The sequence below is a fragment of the Lithobates pipiens genome, unplaced genomic scaffold, assembly GCF_037356315.1.
Source record: "Lithobates pipiens isolate NorthernLeopardFrog02 unplaced genomic scaffold, aLitPip1_a1.2 Scaffold_16, whole genome shotgun sequence".
NCBI lineage: Eukaryota > Metazoa > Chordata > Amphibia > Anura > Ranidae > Lithobates > Lithobates pipiens.
Genome location: NW_027507748.1, coordinates 599,486,558 through 599,504,338, shown reverse-complemented (window position 1 = coordinate 599,504,338; position 17,781 = coordinate 599,486,558). Strand labels below are relative to the sequence as shown.

The following is a 17,781-nucleotide window of genomic DNA, read 5'->3' as shown; positions in this document are numbered from 1 at the left end:
ACACTCTTAGGTGCTGTGCTGAAAGACAATTTGAGAAAAAGGGTTTGTAGCTGCAGTTTGGGTGCTGTTCATTGCAACACTGCCATCTAGTGTTACAGTTGCAGAATTCAGTACTTTTGAAAAATCTTCATATGGCATTTTACCTTGTCATATACAGGTAGTCTATAGAAAAAATAAAAAGTTTAATTGGATTTCTCCAGCCACACAAATGAGGTTGATGGAGAAATAGACCCAATGCCAGGCATTCCCACAGTGGCTCCCACTGCTGTCAGAATACACTGCTCAGTGGCTACAGCCACTAAATGGTCTGGTCCCTTGTGGCAGCCAAATTTCAGTCTACAGCCAGCTTAAAGTAGAACTATAGGCAAAAAACTACCCCCGATTTCAGAAGGTAGATTAAGGGGGGGGGGGGGGGTAGAATACATTTATTTTTGCCATCTGTTGCATTGGGGAGATTTCCCTTAACACACATACCTGACAGATGTTCCAATCCATTTCTCCATCCCCAAAAAAAAAAAAAAAAAAAAAAAAATTCTTAAGTTCTACTTTAAGGCAGCTGCCTCTTCTATAGAGATGTAAATGGTGGCAGAGCTTTCATCTCTAAATAATAAGTGGTGACACAACAACATCAATCATAATGAAGCTAAATACTTTCTACTATATCCCTGAGACAACGTGCAGCCCACAGACTGAACCTGCCAGCTCTCATTGGAGGATAAAATTCTGCATTGTGAGACAACCACTATGCAGTTGAGCCATTTATGATATTTATGTCAGGGATGCTCAACCGTTTTCCAAACAGGGTGTCTTTAAAAAAGCATTTTCGGTCTCAAAGTACCTAAAAGGCTTGGCTCACATTATTGCTGGGAGTACGCACAAAATTGTGTGCATTCCTGACATGCAAATACATTGTTCTTTAGTAGACGCACATGGGCGTTATTAATTCTTAATAGTACCCCTACGCATTGGCAAAGGCAGTGTGTTTTCAGTGCAGTACAATTTGAAAAGGGTCAGTGACTTTTCTCTGGGTTTCTGCAGGTAGGGAAGCCCATGAAGGAGTTGCCCTACATGCAACCGCACAGAAGTGAACCAAGGGCTTGTTCACACGTGAGGCTGGAGGACAGTGTCCATGTGGTTAAGCCATTTTTACCATCCCTGAGTACTTCTCCCTTAGCTGCAGAGGCAGCAGGCAGGGGTGGCAGGAAGTACACACCAAGGTGAACAGGGCCGTTCTGCAACAGCTCCACAACTGCATTGCACAAGGCCCCGACACAGTGATGATGCATTTAGGGGGGGTCAAAACAGGCAGTGAGGAGGCGGCAACATATCGTCCCTCCACCACCTGTCAAGCACCTCTGAACAATGGTCCAAGCATGGATTTTCATAGGAGTTTCAGCGTTTGACGCCTTTCCCCTGTCCTGCCTACATGATAATGCTTTATATGGGAGAGCCCAGAGAAGAGTTTTCTATGGAAAAAGTGAGAATTTCATCCATTCTTTATTGTCAACACCAACTGAACTGTTAAAAAAAAAAGGGTAAATGCACTTTAGTGGGGAAAAAAAACAAACAAATAAAATATAGCATATACAATTGCGACACAAATATTGTAATTGAATGTTATTAAAAATTACCTTTCCTTTTCAAGCTGCAGCAATTTTCTGTAAAATGCAATATGGCTACCTGGAGGGTACAGAACTGCACACCCCCCCCCCCCCCCCCCAGATAGTTAATTTCCGGCTTGTACGATAAGCTCACCGATTTTCCCAGAAGTCTGCCCTAAGATACAAGTCAGATTTCAGGCATCCCCTGCCCCCTATACTTTAATGTACTTTTAATTTAACATTTGCATATAGGTTCATTTCAATACAAACTCCAAACCCAAGGAGAAAATACCTCTCGGACCTATAGATAAGTTAAGCGTCCGACTTCCGACTAACTGCGCACACATACTTACCAAAACCATCAATGTCCAAGTTTTTTTCAACAACAAGATCCAGGAGCGACTCCCCAACTTTCCCCTCCGCTACAATTGTGCCTCCATCCCGATTGATAAACTTCACTGTGACCTTTCCGTCTGAGCTGTAGAAAAAATAAAAAAGATAAGTAAATAACAAAATTTAAAAAAAAAAAAAAAAATATCCCCCCACACGCACCCGTCCCTGCGAGCAAAGAGAACGCATACGGAAGTTGCGCCTGCATATGTAAACGGTGTTCAAATCACACGTGAGGTATCATCGAGATCGTCAGAGCGAGAGCAATGTTGGAATCCATTTACTCAGCGTAACATGTTTCACATTATACAAAAAATAAAATTGGGCTAACTTTACGTTTTTTTTTTTTGTTTTTTTGTTTTTTTTGCCTGGATCCACACCAGACACTGCAAAAAATGACTAAATTAAAGAAATCTGATTTGTTTCCCTCTTGCGATAACAGTCTAGGGTATTTTTTGATTCAATTACTTTAATTGTAAGGGATACATATATTTGAAAAGTAGTTTAGCCATGTTGAAGTCATATTTGTCTTTTGTACCTCTTCCATTTTATGTAGAATTTCCTGTGTTTACATATGCTGATAAGTCAGCATACCAGCAATTAAGCTAGAAGGCCATTCTGGCCACAGGAGTGTACAGCCAGTACTCTGTAAATATGTCTTATCAATCATTTGTTTTTCACAGTTCAAAGTCGTTTTGTAATGAAAAAAGCTGCTCAGCTATTATTTTCTCCACAATGGAGTTTTTGCCTCTTTGACCAGGACTACCTCCACCTAAGCGTGTGGAGGTTCCAGGTTAAAGGTGATAGCAGGTATGGTTAGTGTTCAAAATATTGATCAAAAGAGAGGAGACTAATGGAAATTTGTAGGTTCTGTATATAATTGTATTCTATTTTATATGTATTGCACGATGCCTTCACTGTGCACACGGCACTAACAATGTTTTCAGTACATGTTTTGCATTCTTTCAAGTCCTGATTAGAATTAGCCTGCCTATGTAATGCCCCTTGTTACCATAAATGTACAATTGTAATATTAATGTGATACCTACGTAATCATGTGTATAAAAACCTTCAAATGCGTCATAAGGAGAACTGTTATTTGGAAAGATGCTGAGCGTATCTTTTGTGTCTGTTCCCTACTGCAGTAGTTATTAATTTGGAACCACTAATCAATATGAGGATAGGAGTTGTCCATCAAAACATCCATTTCAATGAACGTGTCCCTTTTCCCAAAAAGTTGCAGTTAAAAACACTGCTAAAACCACCATTTTATTATCTAGATTCTCTTTTAAAAAAAAAAAAAAAAAAAAATGAGATGATATGGATAGAGATACTGCACCAAAATCACCACACGTTTCCAATGTGTGGGGTACCATTAAGAATTAACGGTACCCCTAAAGAGCAGAGCATTTGTCTGTGTGTCAGGAACGAGCGCGGCAAAGGCAAGAGAATTCTTGTTGGGCAGTGTATGAGTGCTCCAACTACAGAATTTGCAAAATGGTCGGCCCTCACACATGTTCACTTCATCAAATCCTGCCCTCTTTGAAAAAATTTTGGACACCCCTGGCGGGTTCCTCGGGACAGAGAAAAGGATTTGGAAGCCAAGTATTACTTTATTAAGTGTTAGGGCGAGAATTTTGGCCAGCATTTTGACATTCAATTGTAGGAGGGAGATGGGGCGGTATGATTCAGGGTAGAGAGGGTTTTTTTCCTGGCTTTGGGATAAGGACAATAAGGACTTCACCCATGGTGCGCAGGAGTATGCCGGACTCGTAAATATGGCAATATAGTGTTTGTAATTTGGGGAGGAGGCCCTCCTGGAATTGAGAATAAAATTCTAATGGGAGACCATCAGAGCCTGGGGCTTTTGATGTTGGTAAGCTCACTATCGCTTCTGCGATGCGTTCTTCAGTGATGGGCACTTCCAGGAGTTCTATTTGGGGATCCGTGAGGGAGGGGAAGTCTATTTTCTGCAGGAGCAGGTGTAATCCTAATCTTTGAGGTGTATAGATCAGAGTAGAAACGTCTGAACTCTTGGGCTACCTGTTTTGTGTCTGAGGGTGGTTCCAGCTTCCGATCGGAGCTGAACTACCACGGGGGGGGGGGGGGGGGCTATGATCTACGTGGGCCGTGTAAGCCAGAAGTTTCCTGGCCCGCTCAAAAGGTTTTCTCCTTGCTAAAGTAGATGCCTCTTTTAGCTTTCTCAAAATGTAAATGGTCAGTGAATCTGGAATGTAGGCGTAGTTGGGCAGAGTTAGAGGGTGTTGGGTCTGCAAGAAAAACCTGCTTGAGCTAGCCCAGCTTTTGCTCAGCCTGTTGTAAGAGAAGTTTAGATGAGGCTTTGTGTCAGTTTATGCGTGTAGAGAGGGTCGAGCGGGCATGTAGTTTAAAAGCCTCCCACACTATCCCAGCCGAGGACAACCCTGCATTGGAGTGAAAATAGTGAGTGCACTCTCTGAATGGCCTCCAGGTCCACAAGGACTGAGCCAGAATGGATTCAGCCTCCATATGCGGGTCAGAGGGGTAGAGGGAAGGCAAAGGGTTACACAGTATGGCGAGCGGTCCGACCCTGGCACCAAACCCCACTTTGAGGAGGTCCAGGATCAGGGTGGGAGACAGCATTATCATGTCTATGCAAGACATAGTGGCCTGTGAGAAGGTGAAACAGGAGTAAGCAGTTGTGGTGGTATGTTTGAGTCTTCAGGTGTCTCATGGCAAATTCCAGAAAGAATCTACCAAACCTGGTCAGTGCAGGCTGGGTTAGCATCATGGTGGCCGGTGAAGTCTGTCCAGAAGGGGGTCAATTACCATATTAACATCCCCCATCCATATGGCAGGCACTGTTGGGTGTTGGGTCATGAAGGCCACACCTTCCTTAAGAGCAGCGAATTGGAACAGTGGGGAAATGTAAAAGGCTAGGAGGCGGACCTTGAGGCCTCCTATGGTGACATGTAGGAAGAGGAACCTGCCCTGCTGATCCAACTGTAGGCTGTGAAGTTGAAACTGAACCGACTTGGCGATAAGGATAGTAACACCTCTGGAGCGGTTAGTGTATGGGGCCTGGCAGACCCAGACCACCCAGGGTTTCTTAAGTACCATCTGCATTTGGCCCATAATGTGGGTCTCTACAAGAACAGATACGTCTACTCGCATTTGTTGCAGGTGGGATATGACGGCGATCCTTTTAGGTTTGGCTCACAGCCCTATCACATTCTATGTAACTAGCTTGAGGGATGCCATATTAACAGTGGTGTTGATTGGGTGTACAGTTGGATCGGGGGGGGGGGGGGGGGTTAGGGCTCCCACTCACATAAAAGTACAATCATATACAAAAGCATGCATTGAAACAGAGGCCCTGGTTCCCACTGTATAAATGGAGCCCTGTGTTGGGTGGACAGATGAAATCATTAGGATATAGATATAGATATAAGACACATATATACATATACACGTCAGACGCTGACAAAATAGAAAAAAAAAAAAAAAAAAATGTAAAAAAAATTTAGTAACTGTGCCAACTCTGGACCAGCATGGCATATCAAACTTGTGGCAGCCCTCCACAGCTGTGCGGGCTACTGCTGGCCAAGGAAACATGTCTTGAGAGGACAGCGAGGTGCGCCATTGTCCATGGGATGGGGAGATAAAAACGTGGGGATGCAATTGGGGTGGAAGTCCAGTTGCATTCTCGGCTGTCTCTGGGGGCGAACAAGAGTTATCAGAAGTGCACAATGGTGCAAGAATGTTATTCAAGAGTGGCTGGATAAGTGCTCTGTTGGGGGTGCTTTGCATAGCTGTTGGAGTACCAGCTTTAGCGGTGTAGTGGTCATGTAATGGACCGGGGGAGAGGAGCAGAAAAGGCATTCGTGCACCTCTGGGGGCACCGCAAGTAAAGCCATAAGGGGGTATGAGGGAGACAGGCCTAAGCCAACTCACGGTTCCTAGGAGGGACATCAATGGTGTGGGTCTCCGAGTTCTGGTCCAGTGTGGTTCATAGGCAGGTGGACACAACCGGTAGGCTATGATGGTGCAGGGGCAGTTGCATCCTGTCTATCCAGCTATGGGATGACCACGGAGGGGGTCTTCAAAGAAGCAAGCCTTGCCACTGCGGATCACGCGAAGACACGCCAGGAATACGACTCGTGTCGGTGGCAACATGAGTGCGGAAGCTTCACTGGATAGTGTAGGTAGTTTGTGCTGAGTTGGAGGATGGTTTAGCCCTACAGAATCAGGTTAGAGGATAACATGCAGCCTCGGCACTCCTCACACCATGCAGCTTCAGGCCATGCCCCTAAAGTCAATCATTTTAACCACTTGCCAGCTCACACACATTTACATTGGCAAAGTGGCTCTTTCCCGTGAATCCCTATACCTGTACAGTGGCTCCTTTAAGAGCCATAGCGAGGATGTGTGTGCAAATTGTAATTGTTTTTAACGGAGCTAGTTCATTTCCGTTTGGTGTATCGGCCCAAAAAGTTTTTGATGCATGGACACAAGTGATGATCGTTGATGGTGGTGCTTATCAAAAAACTTGGCCAATGCAATTAAACATAACTACAGAGTTGTAAAGGCCAGCTTAAAAAGGGAAAAAAAAAAAAAGCCACACACACACACACACACACACACACACACACACACACACACACGCAAAGTTGTTACTGTAATACATGGGGGGGGGGGGGGGGGAGCACATTTCCTGTTATGGGCCATAATGTAAACAATGAACAGATTTCATGACTATGGAAGCAGCTCAGTAACATGGAAAAAGTTTTATGCCTTGTGTATAAATATAGACTGTACTTGTACTAAAACTGTTTATGGTGGGGAAAAAAAAAAAAAAAAAAAACCAACCGATCATCACAATGTGGCAGTGTCACGGTATCAGAGTTCACACTACAGAGTGCGCTCTTATCTGCACAGTCAGTGTGGGGAGGAACAATCAGCCCTGCCGTCAGTAAACCTTCAGGGCCCTGAGCTCAGCTTTTGTTATCCAAATAAGGCCCCCCATGTTCTACATGCAGTATAATCTTGCTGGCAGAAGATCCAGTGTAAGAAGTGGTCCAAGCTGCATTTTAATTCATACGCATGTGAGTGAGCAAAGGTAACATGTCTAGTGTTGAAGACATACATTCACCAGCCACTTTATTAGTTACAGACAGGTATAATCAATCACATGGCAGCAACTTAATGCATTTAGGCATCTAGACAGGGGGGGGAGGGGGGGTGAAGAAGACGACTTCAAACCCAACATCAGAATGGGGAAGGGGATTTAAATGACTTTGAACGTGGTACGGTTGTTGGTGCCAGACTGGCTGGTCAAAGTATTTCAAAAACTGCTGAGCTACTGGGATTTTCACTCACAACCATCTTTAGGATTTACAGAGAATGGTCAGAAAAAGAAAATATCCAGCAAATGGGAGTCGTGTGGACAAAAGGGTCTTGATGTCAGAGGAGAAGGAGAATGGGTAGACTGGTTCGAGATGAATGAAAGTAAGTCAAATAACCACTCGTTACAACCAAGGTATGCAGAATGCACAACACATCGAACCTTGAAACAGATGGGCTACAGCAGCAGAAAACCACACTGGGTGCCACTCCTTTCAGCCAAGAACAGGAAACTGAGGCTACATATCCACAGGATTACCAAAATTGGACAAATGTTGCCTGGTCTGATGAGTCTCAATTTCAGCTGGGACATTCAGACAATAGGGTCAGAATTTGGCGTAAACATGAAAGCATGGATCCATCCTGCCTTGTATCAACAGTTCAGGCTGGTGGTGGTGTAGTAATGTGGGGAATATTTTCTTGGCACACTTTGGTCCCCTTATTACCAATTGAGCATTGTTTAAAAGTCATGGCCTACCTGAGTATTGTTGCTGACCATGTCCACCCTTTTATGACTACAGTGTACCCATATTCTGATGGCTAATGCACCATGTCACAAAGCTCAAACCATCTCAAACTGGTTTCTTGAACATGACAATGAGGTCACTGTACTCCAATGGCCTCCACCAGATCTCAATCCAATAGAGCACCTTCCGGATGTGGGGGAACGGGAGAGTCACATCATCGATGTGCAGCCGACAAATCTGCAGCAACTGCATAATGCTATCGTGTCACTATGGACCAAAATCTCTGAGGAATGTTTCCAACACCTTGTTGAATCTATGCCATTTAGAATTAAGGCAGTTCTGAAGGCTCCCGGTACTAACAAGGTACCCAATAAAGTGGCTGGTGAGCGTACAATGGATATAAAAAGCCTACACACCCCTGTCTGGTTTCTGTGATGTAAAAAAATAAATAATGTTTCCACCTTTAATGTGACCTATAATCTGTACAACTCCGTTAAACAAACTGAAATCTTTTAAGTGGAGGGAAGTAGAAAAAAATAAAAAATAAAATATGGTTGCATAAGTGTTCACACCCATAACCACTTCAGCCCCAGAAGGATTTACCCCCTTAATGACCAGGACATTTTTGCCATACGGTGCTGCGTTACTTTAACCGAAATTGATGTCCTCACCCCCCCACAAAGAGCTTTCTTTTCAATCCGCCCTGAAACTGCTGCACCATTGTCTCCAGTGCTGGCAGGAAAAGTCCTGCCAGCAGCTTCTTTGGAGCGGTGAAGGAGTGGTGTGTTTACCGCTCCTCCACCGCTGCTCCCCATTGAAATCAATGGGGCAGCACTGCAATACTGCTGGCAAATCGGCGATATTGCGGGCGGTTTTAACCCTCTCTCGGCCGCTAATGGGGGGTAAAAGCAGGTGAAATGCGACGCAAATCCAACAGTAAAACGCTGCTAAAAATAGCGGCGTTTTACCGCCAATGCTATGGGCGGCGCAGTGTGAAAGCCCTCTTAAAATTCTTTTTTTTGGAGTACATCACGGGACACAGATCCACAGTAATTACTGTATGGGTTATATGGCACCTTCAGGTGATGACACTGGCACACCCTAGCAGGAAGTTCAACTCCCTATATAACCCCTCCCCTTAGCAGGAGTACCTCCGTTTTGTAGCAAAGCAATACATGTGTAACCAAAAAGAGAGGAGGGACCTCTGTGTCCCGTGATGTACTCCAAGAAAAGGATTTTACATGTAAGCGGTTATAAAAATCCCATTTTCTTTATCGCACAGAGCCACAGTAATTACTGTATGGGATGTCCCAGAGCAATGCTATCTGAGGGGAGGGAGACAAACCAAAAGTAGGGTGCAATCAGACCCGAGGATCTATACAGCTGCCTGCAGTACACTGCACCCAAAGGCGATAGTCTTCAGTCCATACATGCACCATATTCCAATTTGCGGCCTTGCAGATTTGAGCCATGGAGGCTTGGTGATGCACTGGTTTAGATGAAAACTTGAAACCACCTTCGGCAGAAAGGTAGGATGAGGCGGCAATACCACGCTATCCTTGTGAATAATTAAATACGTCTTTTTACAAGAAAGAGTAGGCAACTCTGATAACCTTCTTGCAGAAGATATGGCTACCAGAAAAACTTGCTTCCGTGTCAAAAAAACCCAAGGAATTTGTCGTATTAGTTCAAAAGGCCGTTTCTGTAATGCCAACAGAACCAAATTCAAGTCCCAAGGGTTCAGGGGTAACCTAACAGGTGGATTAAGCAGTGTTACCCCCCTGTATAAAGCAACGGACCAAAGAATGCAAAGCAAGTGGTCGTTGAAAAAAAATACAGATTAGGCCGAGACCTGGCCTTTGATAGTACTCAAGGCCAGCTTCATCTCTAACCCCATTTGCAGAAAGGCAAGGATTCTTCCTATAAACATACAGTGGGGACAGAAAGTATTCAGACCCCCTTACATTTTTCACTCTGTTATATTGCAGTCATTTGCTAAAATCATTTTCATTTTTTTCCTTATTAATATACACACAGCACCCCATATTGAGAGAAACAGAGTTGGTATTTTTGCAGATTTATTAAAAAAATAAAAACTGAAATATCACATGGTCCTAAGTATTCAGACCCTTTGCTGTGTATTTAGTAGAAGCACCCTTTGGATCTAACAACCATGAGTCTTTTGGGGAAAGATGCAACAAGTTTTTCACACCTGGATTTGGGGGATCCTCTGCCATTCCTCCTTGCAGATCCTCTCCAGTTCTGTCAGGTTGGATGGTAAATATTGGTGGACAGCCATTTTTAGGTCTCTCCAGAGATGCTCAATTGAGTTTAAGTCAGGGCTCTGGCTGGGCCATTCAAGAACAGTCACGGAGTTGTGCATTTTAGCTGTGTGCTTAATGTCATTGTCTTGTTAGAAGGTAAACTTTCGGCCCAGTCTACAGCTGAAAAAAAAAAAAAAAAAAAAAACAGCATGATGCTGCCACCACCATGCTCCACTTTTGCGATTGTATTGGACAGGTGATGAGCAGTGCCTGGTTTTCTCCACACATACCGCTTAGAATGAAGGCCAAAAAGTTCCATTATGGTCTCATCAGACCAGGGATTTTTATTTCTCACCATCTTGGAGTCCTTCAGGTGTGTTTTTTTTTTTAAGAAAACTCCATGTGGGCTTTCATGTGCCTTGCACTGAGGAGAGGCTTCCGTTGGGCCACTCTGCCATAAAGCCCCGACTGGTGGAGGGCTGCACTGATTGTTGACTTTCTACAACTTTCTCCCCTCTCCTGACTGCATCTCTGGAGCTCAGCCAAAGTGATCTTTAGGTTCTTCTTTGCTTCTCTCACCAAGGCTCTTCTCCCCCGATAGCTCAGTTTGGCTGGACGGGCATCTCTAGGAAGGGTTCCGGTTGTCCCAAACGTCTTCCATTTAAGGATTATGGAGGCCACTGTGCTCTTAGGAACCTTAAGTGCAGCAGAAATTTTTTTGTAACCTTGGCCAGTTCTGTGCTTTGCTACAATCCTGTCTGAGCTTATAAAAAGGTTCCTGTACGACTTTTGGGGCAACTTGCATTGACTTCTATACAGAAGTCATTTTGCAAGTCGCCGCAGTGGTCGCGTCCAGGTCGCCTGAGGCAGTCACGCTGCAAGTCGTGCCGCCTCAGTGTGAACCGGACCTAAGGTCTTATATAGACAGGTGTGTGGCTTTCCTAATCAAGTCCGATCAGTACAATCAAACACAGCTGGACCCAAATGAAGGTGTAGAAACCATCTCAAGGATGATTAGAAGAAATGGACAGCACCCGAGTTAAATATATGAGTGTCACAGCAAAGGGTCTGAATACTTAGGACCATGGGATATTTCAGTTTTTCTTTTTTAATCTGCAAAAATGTCAACAATTCTGTGCATTTCTGTCAATATGGGGTGCTGTGTGTACATTAGGAAAAAAAAATGAACTTAAAACGATTTTAGCAAATGGCTGCAATATAACAAAGTGAAAATTTAAGGGGGTCTGAATACTTTCTGTCCCCACTGTACTTTCTAGGATGCCAACCTGTAATAAGGGGTTAAAAAACATATGCCTTCCAGATCCTATAATAAATGACTCTGGAAGCTGGCTTCCTTGCATTAAGTCAAGGTAGATATTGAGCCTGAAAGCCCACGATTCTTCAGAATGTGGGTTGCAATAGCCAAGCCATTAAATTTAGCATTTGTAAGGTAGGATGGAACACTGGTCCCTGCAATAGCAGGTCTGGACATGGCGGTAGGGCTCATGGGGCCCCTACCACAATCTTTACGATCGCTGAATACCAAGATCTTCTGGGCCACAAGAACTGCCAACTTCCTTTCCTGCTTGATCCTGCAAAGTCATGGTAGCAGCAGAATAGGTGGAAATGCATAAATCAGTGAGAATTGATCCCATAGGGTTACCAATGCATCTGTTCTGCATGCGAGTGGATCCCTTGTTCTTGACACAAAGTTGCAGACTTTGTTGTTGAGCCTGGACGCAAACAGATCTACGTCCAGGATCCCCCATCTTTGGCATATAGCCAGGATGGGACCATCCCCCCAGGAACAACGGCTGGTGACTTAAGTAGTTCGCCTGCCAATTCTCTATCCCTGGAATGAAGATTGCCAATATGCACGGCACATGCCTTTCTGCCTAGGTTAGGATATGGTTTACCTCTCCCTGGGCATGACTTCTGGTGCCCCCTTGGTGATTGATATAAGCCACTGCTGTGGCATTGTCAGATTGAATCCTGACAGGACAATTCCGCAACCTGAATGTCCAAGCCTTTAGGGCTAGGCACGCTGCTCGGATCTCTAGAATGTTGATGGGTAAAGTCTAGAGGTCGACCAATATGAGTTTTTCATATGGCTAATGCCGATATTTAGAAATTGGGACAGCAAATATGATGCCGATTTTTCTTTTTTTTTTGGAGCCGCTCAGTGTGTGAAACTGTCAGTTGCGTGGGGGGGGGGGGGGGGGGGGAAGGGAGGCAATCGGCCAAATTTGTACAAAAAAAATTCTTTAAAAAAGGTCAAATATCGGCAGATATATCAGTCGACCTCTACCAAGGTCCTTTCATTTCTGGACCATTTCCCCTGGACAGTCGTCTCTTCCAGGACTGCTCCCCAACTCGAAAGGCTGTCGTTACCACCTTCCAAGTAACTGGTAAGGAGGATTTCCCCTTTCACAGATTCATGGATAGCCTCCAACTGAGGTTCTGGCGCACTTTTGGCGACAGACGCATTGGAAAATCTAACGCTTGGACCTTCTTGTTCCAGGCAGACAGGATAGTGTTTTGCAGCAGTCTCGAATGAAACTGAACAAAGGGAACTGCTTTGAATGAAGCCACCATCTTTCCCAACAACCTCATGCAAAAGCAAATATAAGGATCCTTCTTCGCCCTGACCACCTGAACCAGCTCCTTTATGGCACTGATCTTTGCCTGGGGTAAGAACACCCCCTTCTGGGCTGTATCTATAACCAGACCCAAGTACTCTAGTCTTCTTAATGGTTTTAAAGAAGATTTCTCTAGGTTGGCAACCCAACCTAGGCATTTCAGGTAATTGACTCTGGTAACCATGCTTTCATCTGAGGGGGCTAGACACCGGTCTATCGAGAGCAGGTCATCTAGGCATGCATTATACCTAGAGTTCTTAATTTGGACAGAGGAAGTCCCAGAAGTTTTGTAAATACCCAGAGGTGCAGTAGCTAGAATGAAAGGCAAGGCTACAAACTGAAAATCCCTTTTGAAATGCAGATATTTCTGGTGAGTGGGGAAAATAGGTACATGCAGGTATGCATCTTTGATGGCGATTGATGCCAGAAGTTCTCCTCCTTGTAGGATGGAGACTACTGATCGGATTGATTCCATGTGAAAAGAGTGAATATTCAGGAACAGGTTCAGATATTTGAGATCTAGAATGGGTCGGACATCTCCATTTAGTTTTGGCACCGTGAAAAGGTTTGAATAAAACCCCAAACCCTGCTCTTCCAAGGGGACCATCATGATCACTTTGTGACAAATCGATCTAATGCTAGAAATACTTTTTTTCTGGATCTTTGGGGACATTTGACCTGATGAAACGAGGAGATGGGAATTCTCAGAATTCTAGTTTGTAACCTAGAGCTATTGTGGAGACCACCCATCTGTCTCAAAACTCCTGCCGCCAGACCCCTGAGAACTGTAGAAGTCTTTCCCCCACTCGAACTTAGCGTTCTGTCTTGTAAGTTTCCTTCCCCAGGACTTTGTCGAGGTTTACCTCTTGACCCCGATGGTGGAGGGCTTTGTGATTGCCTGGAGGCTGATGCCCCTGGCACTGCAGAAAGAGCCTGTTTACATGAGGGACGTTTACTCCTTTTCTTAACTGGCAAGGGAAAAAAAAAAAAAACGTACTTTTCCCACTAGATATCTTTTGAATATATTTGTCGAAATCATCCCCAAACAGCTTTTCACCGCAGAAAGAAAAACCAGCCAGGAGCTTTTTGCATGGCACTTCGGCTGGCCAACTTTTCAACCGCAAGATTCTACACATATGCACCAACCCATGCGAGAGGTTTGAAGAATAGAATCTATGACTGGATCAATTGCAAAACAAAGCCGCTGCCAGCTCGGCTAAATCCTGGGCCTTCTGTTCAGGGAAAACCTTGAGCACCCGTTTCAAAATGGTCTCTCAAGGGTTGAAATACCCCAATTGCAGCCACTGCAGGTTGAGCCACTGAATCTGCCAAAGAAAAAATGTTTTTTTTTTAACAGGAATTCCAATTTTTTATCAGTTTGATCCCTAAGCATTTGTGCATTGTCAACAAGTCAAATTTTTATTCATAGAGGATACAGCAGCATCAATTGTTGGTATACACCACATCTTAATATAAAAATACACAAAAAATTGCAACTTAAAAAAGTCCACTTTTTCATATATAGCAGCGCATGCACACTTTTTTAAAAAGTGAGTTAATCAAAGTTCTGATCAGTGTCCAGAAAAGAAGGTGCTTGTTCTATCCGTTCTTTATTGTGATTAAGGTGCAGCTTCCACCATGTAGTTCACCACTTGTGGGACACAAACGATCCCCTTTGGGGATGCACTCACCGAACACCCGAGATCAAAAAGCCTTTAAACTGCCATTCCACAATCCTTCTTTGGCCACTAGATGTCTCCCTTATTGGAATTCGGTTTTCTCATATAAAAAGGGCAAAAAATGTCCAAACATAGCGTGATACTGTTTAACACTATTATATAAGAAAACCCAACATATACATGCGTACCAAATAAAAAGTACTGTGCCTTATCTCGCTGGTTCAGTTGCGCTCGAGGAGAAACGAAAGTTTTCGCTGTGTACCGCAGAAGCTTCACTTCCGCCTTTCCTCAGCTCCCTGGAACGCAGGGATTGAGGCGCACTCGTCACTTCCGGTATGGTTACGTACTGACGCGTTTCGTCATATCCGACTTCATCTGAGGGCGCCCTCAGATGAAGTCGGATATGACGAAACGCGTCAGTGCGTAACCATACCGGAAGTGACGAGTGCGCCTCAATCCCTGCGTTCCAGGGAGCTGAGGAAAGGCGGAAGTGAAGCTTCTGCGGTACACAGCGAAAACGTTCGTTTCTCCTCGAGCGCAACTGAACCAGCGAGATAAGGCACAGTACTTTTTATTTGGTACGCATGTATATGTTGGGTTTTCTTATATAATAGTGTTAAACAGTATCACGCTATGTTTGGACATATTTTGCCCTTTTTATATGAGAAAACCGAATTCCAATAAGGGAGACATCTAGTGGCCAAAGAAGGATTGTGGAATGGCAGTTTAAAGGCTTTTTGATCTCGGGTGTTCGGTGAGTGCATCCCCAAAGGGGATCGTTTGTGTCCCACAAGTGGTGAACTACATGGTGGAAGCTGCACCTTAATCACAATAAAGAACGGATAGAACAAGCACCTTCTTTTCTGGACACTGATCAGAATTTTGATTAACTCACTTTTTAAAAAAAGTGTGCATGCGCTGCTATATATGAAAAAGTGGACTTTAAGTTGCAATTTTTTATGTATTTTTATATATTTCTGTGTTTTTTAAAAAAAAGCAGCAGCTTTAAAGTGGGTATTTCACGCAAGTGGAGTACCGCATTCATATTTGCATATTGATTTCCAAGAGCGCGAAGTGGTGTACTATTTGGGCAGGCATTTATAATTTTTTTAGTACATTCTTTTACATACACCACATCTTAGTAAATTTTTCCTGCATAGGACAAAGTATTGGAAACTTTTTTGGGGGGGGGGGGGGGGGGAACCACACTTATCTGGGTGATCCCACTCAGAATGCATAAGCTTTTCCAGCAATGAATGGACAGGAAAGGCATGCAAAGCTTGTGGAGGCTTTAGTGAAACCAAACAAGAAGTGGGCTTTTCAACTGACTCCATTAACTGTAGTTTAAAATGTGGAGCGGACCATTTCAGCAAGACCATGCACCAGTAATTTCTCAGCTTGCGAAGCTTAAGGTCTTCCCCACCTGATCCCTCGGAAGAGGGAGTCTCTTCATGGTCCCCTGAGGGGGATTCATCTTACCTCTCTGACTGTTCCTCTGAGGATCCTGGGATGTAGAAGGGGACCTAATGTGCTCTCTTCCATTCTGTGTAGATGTGATTAAAGCCACTAACCTTTCCTCCAATCCCATAATGGCTGAGAAAAAAAAAACTCCTCAGTAATATAGACGGGGCTGAAATGTCGGAAGCAATTGCAACCCCTGACGACCACGATGGCTCACTCTGACCAGCCTCCCTAGCCTTTCAGGGGGGATGGTGTTGCAAAGGGAGGGTCCTTAGGGCCTGAGTGTGACCCCTGTGCCCTTGTTTTTTGCTGTATTTGTAAACCCTCCCCCTCTAGTCAGAGGTACTACCAAAAAAAAAAGTAAAAAAATGCACCCACTGCTGAGCAAATAATCTAGCAAATGCCATTATTAATGCTCAGTCTGATGCTAAGTAAACATGCCCTGGGAATGCCTGTGTCTCCAACACTCACATGCCTCCCGTCTCTGCGTCGCTCCATCAGCTAAATGCATCAGAAAAAAGGTGCACTTTATAGCTTTACACGGCCCGCGTTGGATGCTGAATCATACCAAGCTCCGCCCCCTTCCTCCAACCACCCACTGCGCAGCCCCCCATTCTTTGAAAAAAAACAAAAAAAAAAACGACCACATGTGGGGGGACTTGGGGTGGAGGAGAGCTGATAGACCGAGAACTACTGTTATGGCGGCGGCAGCAGCGGCGCAGCACACCGCCGACTGTCCCATGCTCCTTTTTCTCTTCAGAAGGCAGATACTTCTGCCCAGATAGGGGACTTGGAAAGAAAAAAAAAATTCCCCTACCAACATCTTACCTGGGGCTTGGGCTGGATGGAACGTGCAGCTTGTACTCACACAAAGCAAGACTGACAAGCATGGAATCAGGTACATGCTCTTGACAGCCCCTGATGGTGACTTTAGGCATGACAACATTTGCTTAAAGGATCAAAACTCATAAGAATTAAAAAAATTCTTTAGGAATCTCCCTTACCTTATCCTGCTGCAGGGTTCTGTGGTAAACCAAACAGACCCAATCTTCAACACTCATTGTGGGCTCTGTTAGAAAACCTTCAAGGACCAGGGCCCCTTTTTAATCGGGGGTTCCACACCCTTGAACCCGTAAAGCACCCTGCCAGGCAATATGTCTGAAAATACCAAGCATTGGATCCCGGGGCCCAGCTCTCTAAAAAGAGAAGTGTTACAAGCAAAACCTTGCTTCTTCTGACACGAGGCTCAGGTACCATTCAATGCAGCCTGAAAAGACACTTTGAATGGATCCAGCTGCATGGCTTGCCCCAGCAAGGATTATGCCAGCGGAGCTTAGCACAGCACATCTTTACTCATGACCAACACCTAAGACAATGGCGAAAAAAAAACTGAGGTACTCCAGGTAAGGGGGGGGGGTTATATAGGGAGTTGAACTTCCTGTCTAGGGTGTGCCAGCGTCCATCTGAAGGTGCCATATAACCCATACACTAATTCAGGGCTTGACAAACCCTGGGCGCCAGGTCGCATTTGCGACTAGAATTACCGACCTGGCACCTGGGGCAGCATCCTGTCTCCATGCAAACCCGCCCCCCCGGCGTGATCGCATTGGGCCACGCTGCCGCCAGCCGGTAATTGAGACCGCGGCTTTGAGGCCTTCTGTGGTCCTATGCTTCCTTCTGGAATCTGGCGCCCTCTTGTGGTGGCCGTTGGTATGACAACCAGCAATGCAAATGGAGCTTCCCCTGCCTGTTTTCACTGCCCATCCATCTCCTTCCCTTTACATAGAATAAAAAATATATATAATGTTTAGGGTTTCTAACACCCTAGAGAATAAAATGGCGGTCGTTGCAATAGTGTCTGTCACACTGTATTTGCGCAGCGGACTTACAAGCGCACT

The 17,781-nt window shown here is 44.7% G+C and overlaps 1 protein-coding gene across 1 annotated transcript in view; it reads right to left on the bottom strand.

Annotated features, from left to right (window-relative positions):
- The window catches only part of FDX1 (ferredoxin 1), a 60,745-nt gene that overhangs the window by 25,788 nt on the left and 17,176 nt on the right, over positions 1 to 17,781 (bottom strand). Inside the window, exon 2 of the mRNA XM_077483974.1 lies at positions 1,955 to 2,079. Within this exon, the coding sequence (XP_077340100.1) occupies positions 1,955 to 2,079 (125 nt within the window). The remainder of the gene's footprint in view (positions 1 to 1,954; positions 2,080 to 17,781) is intronic.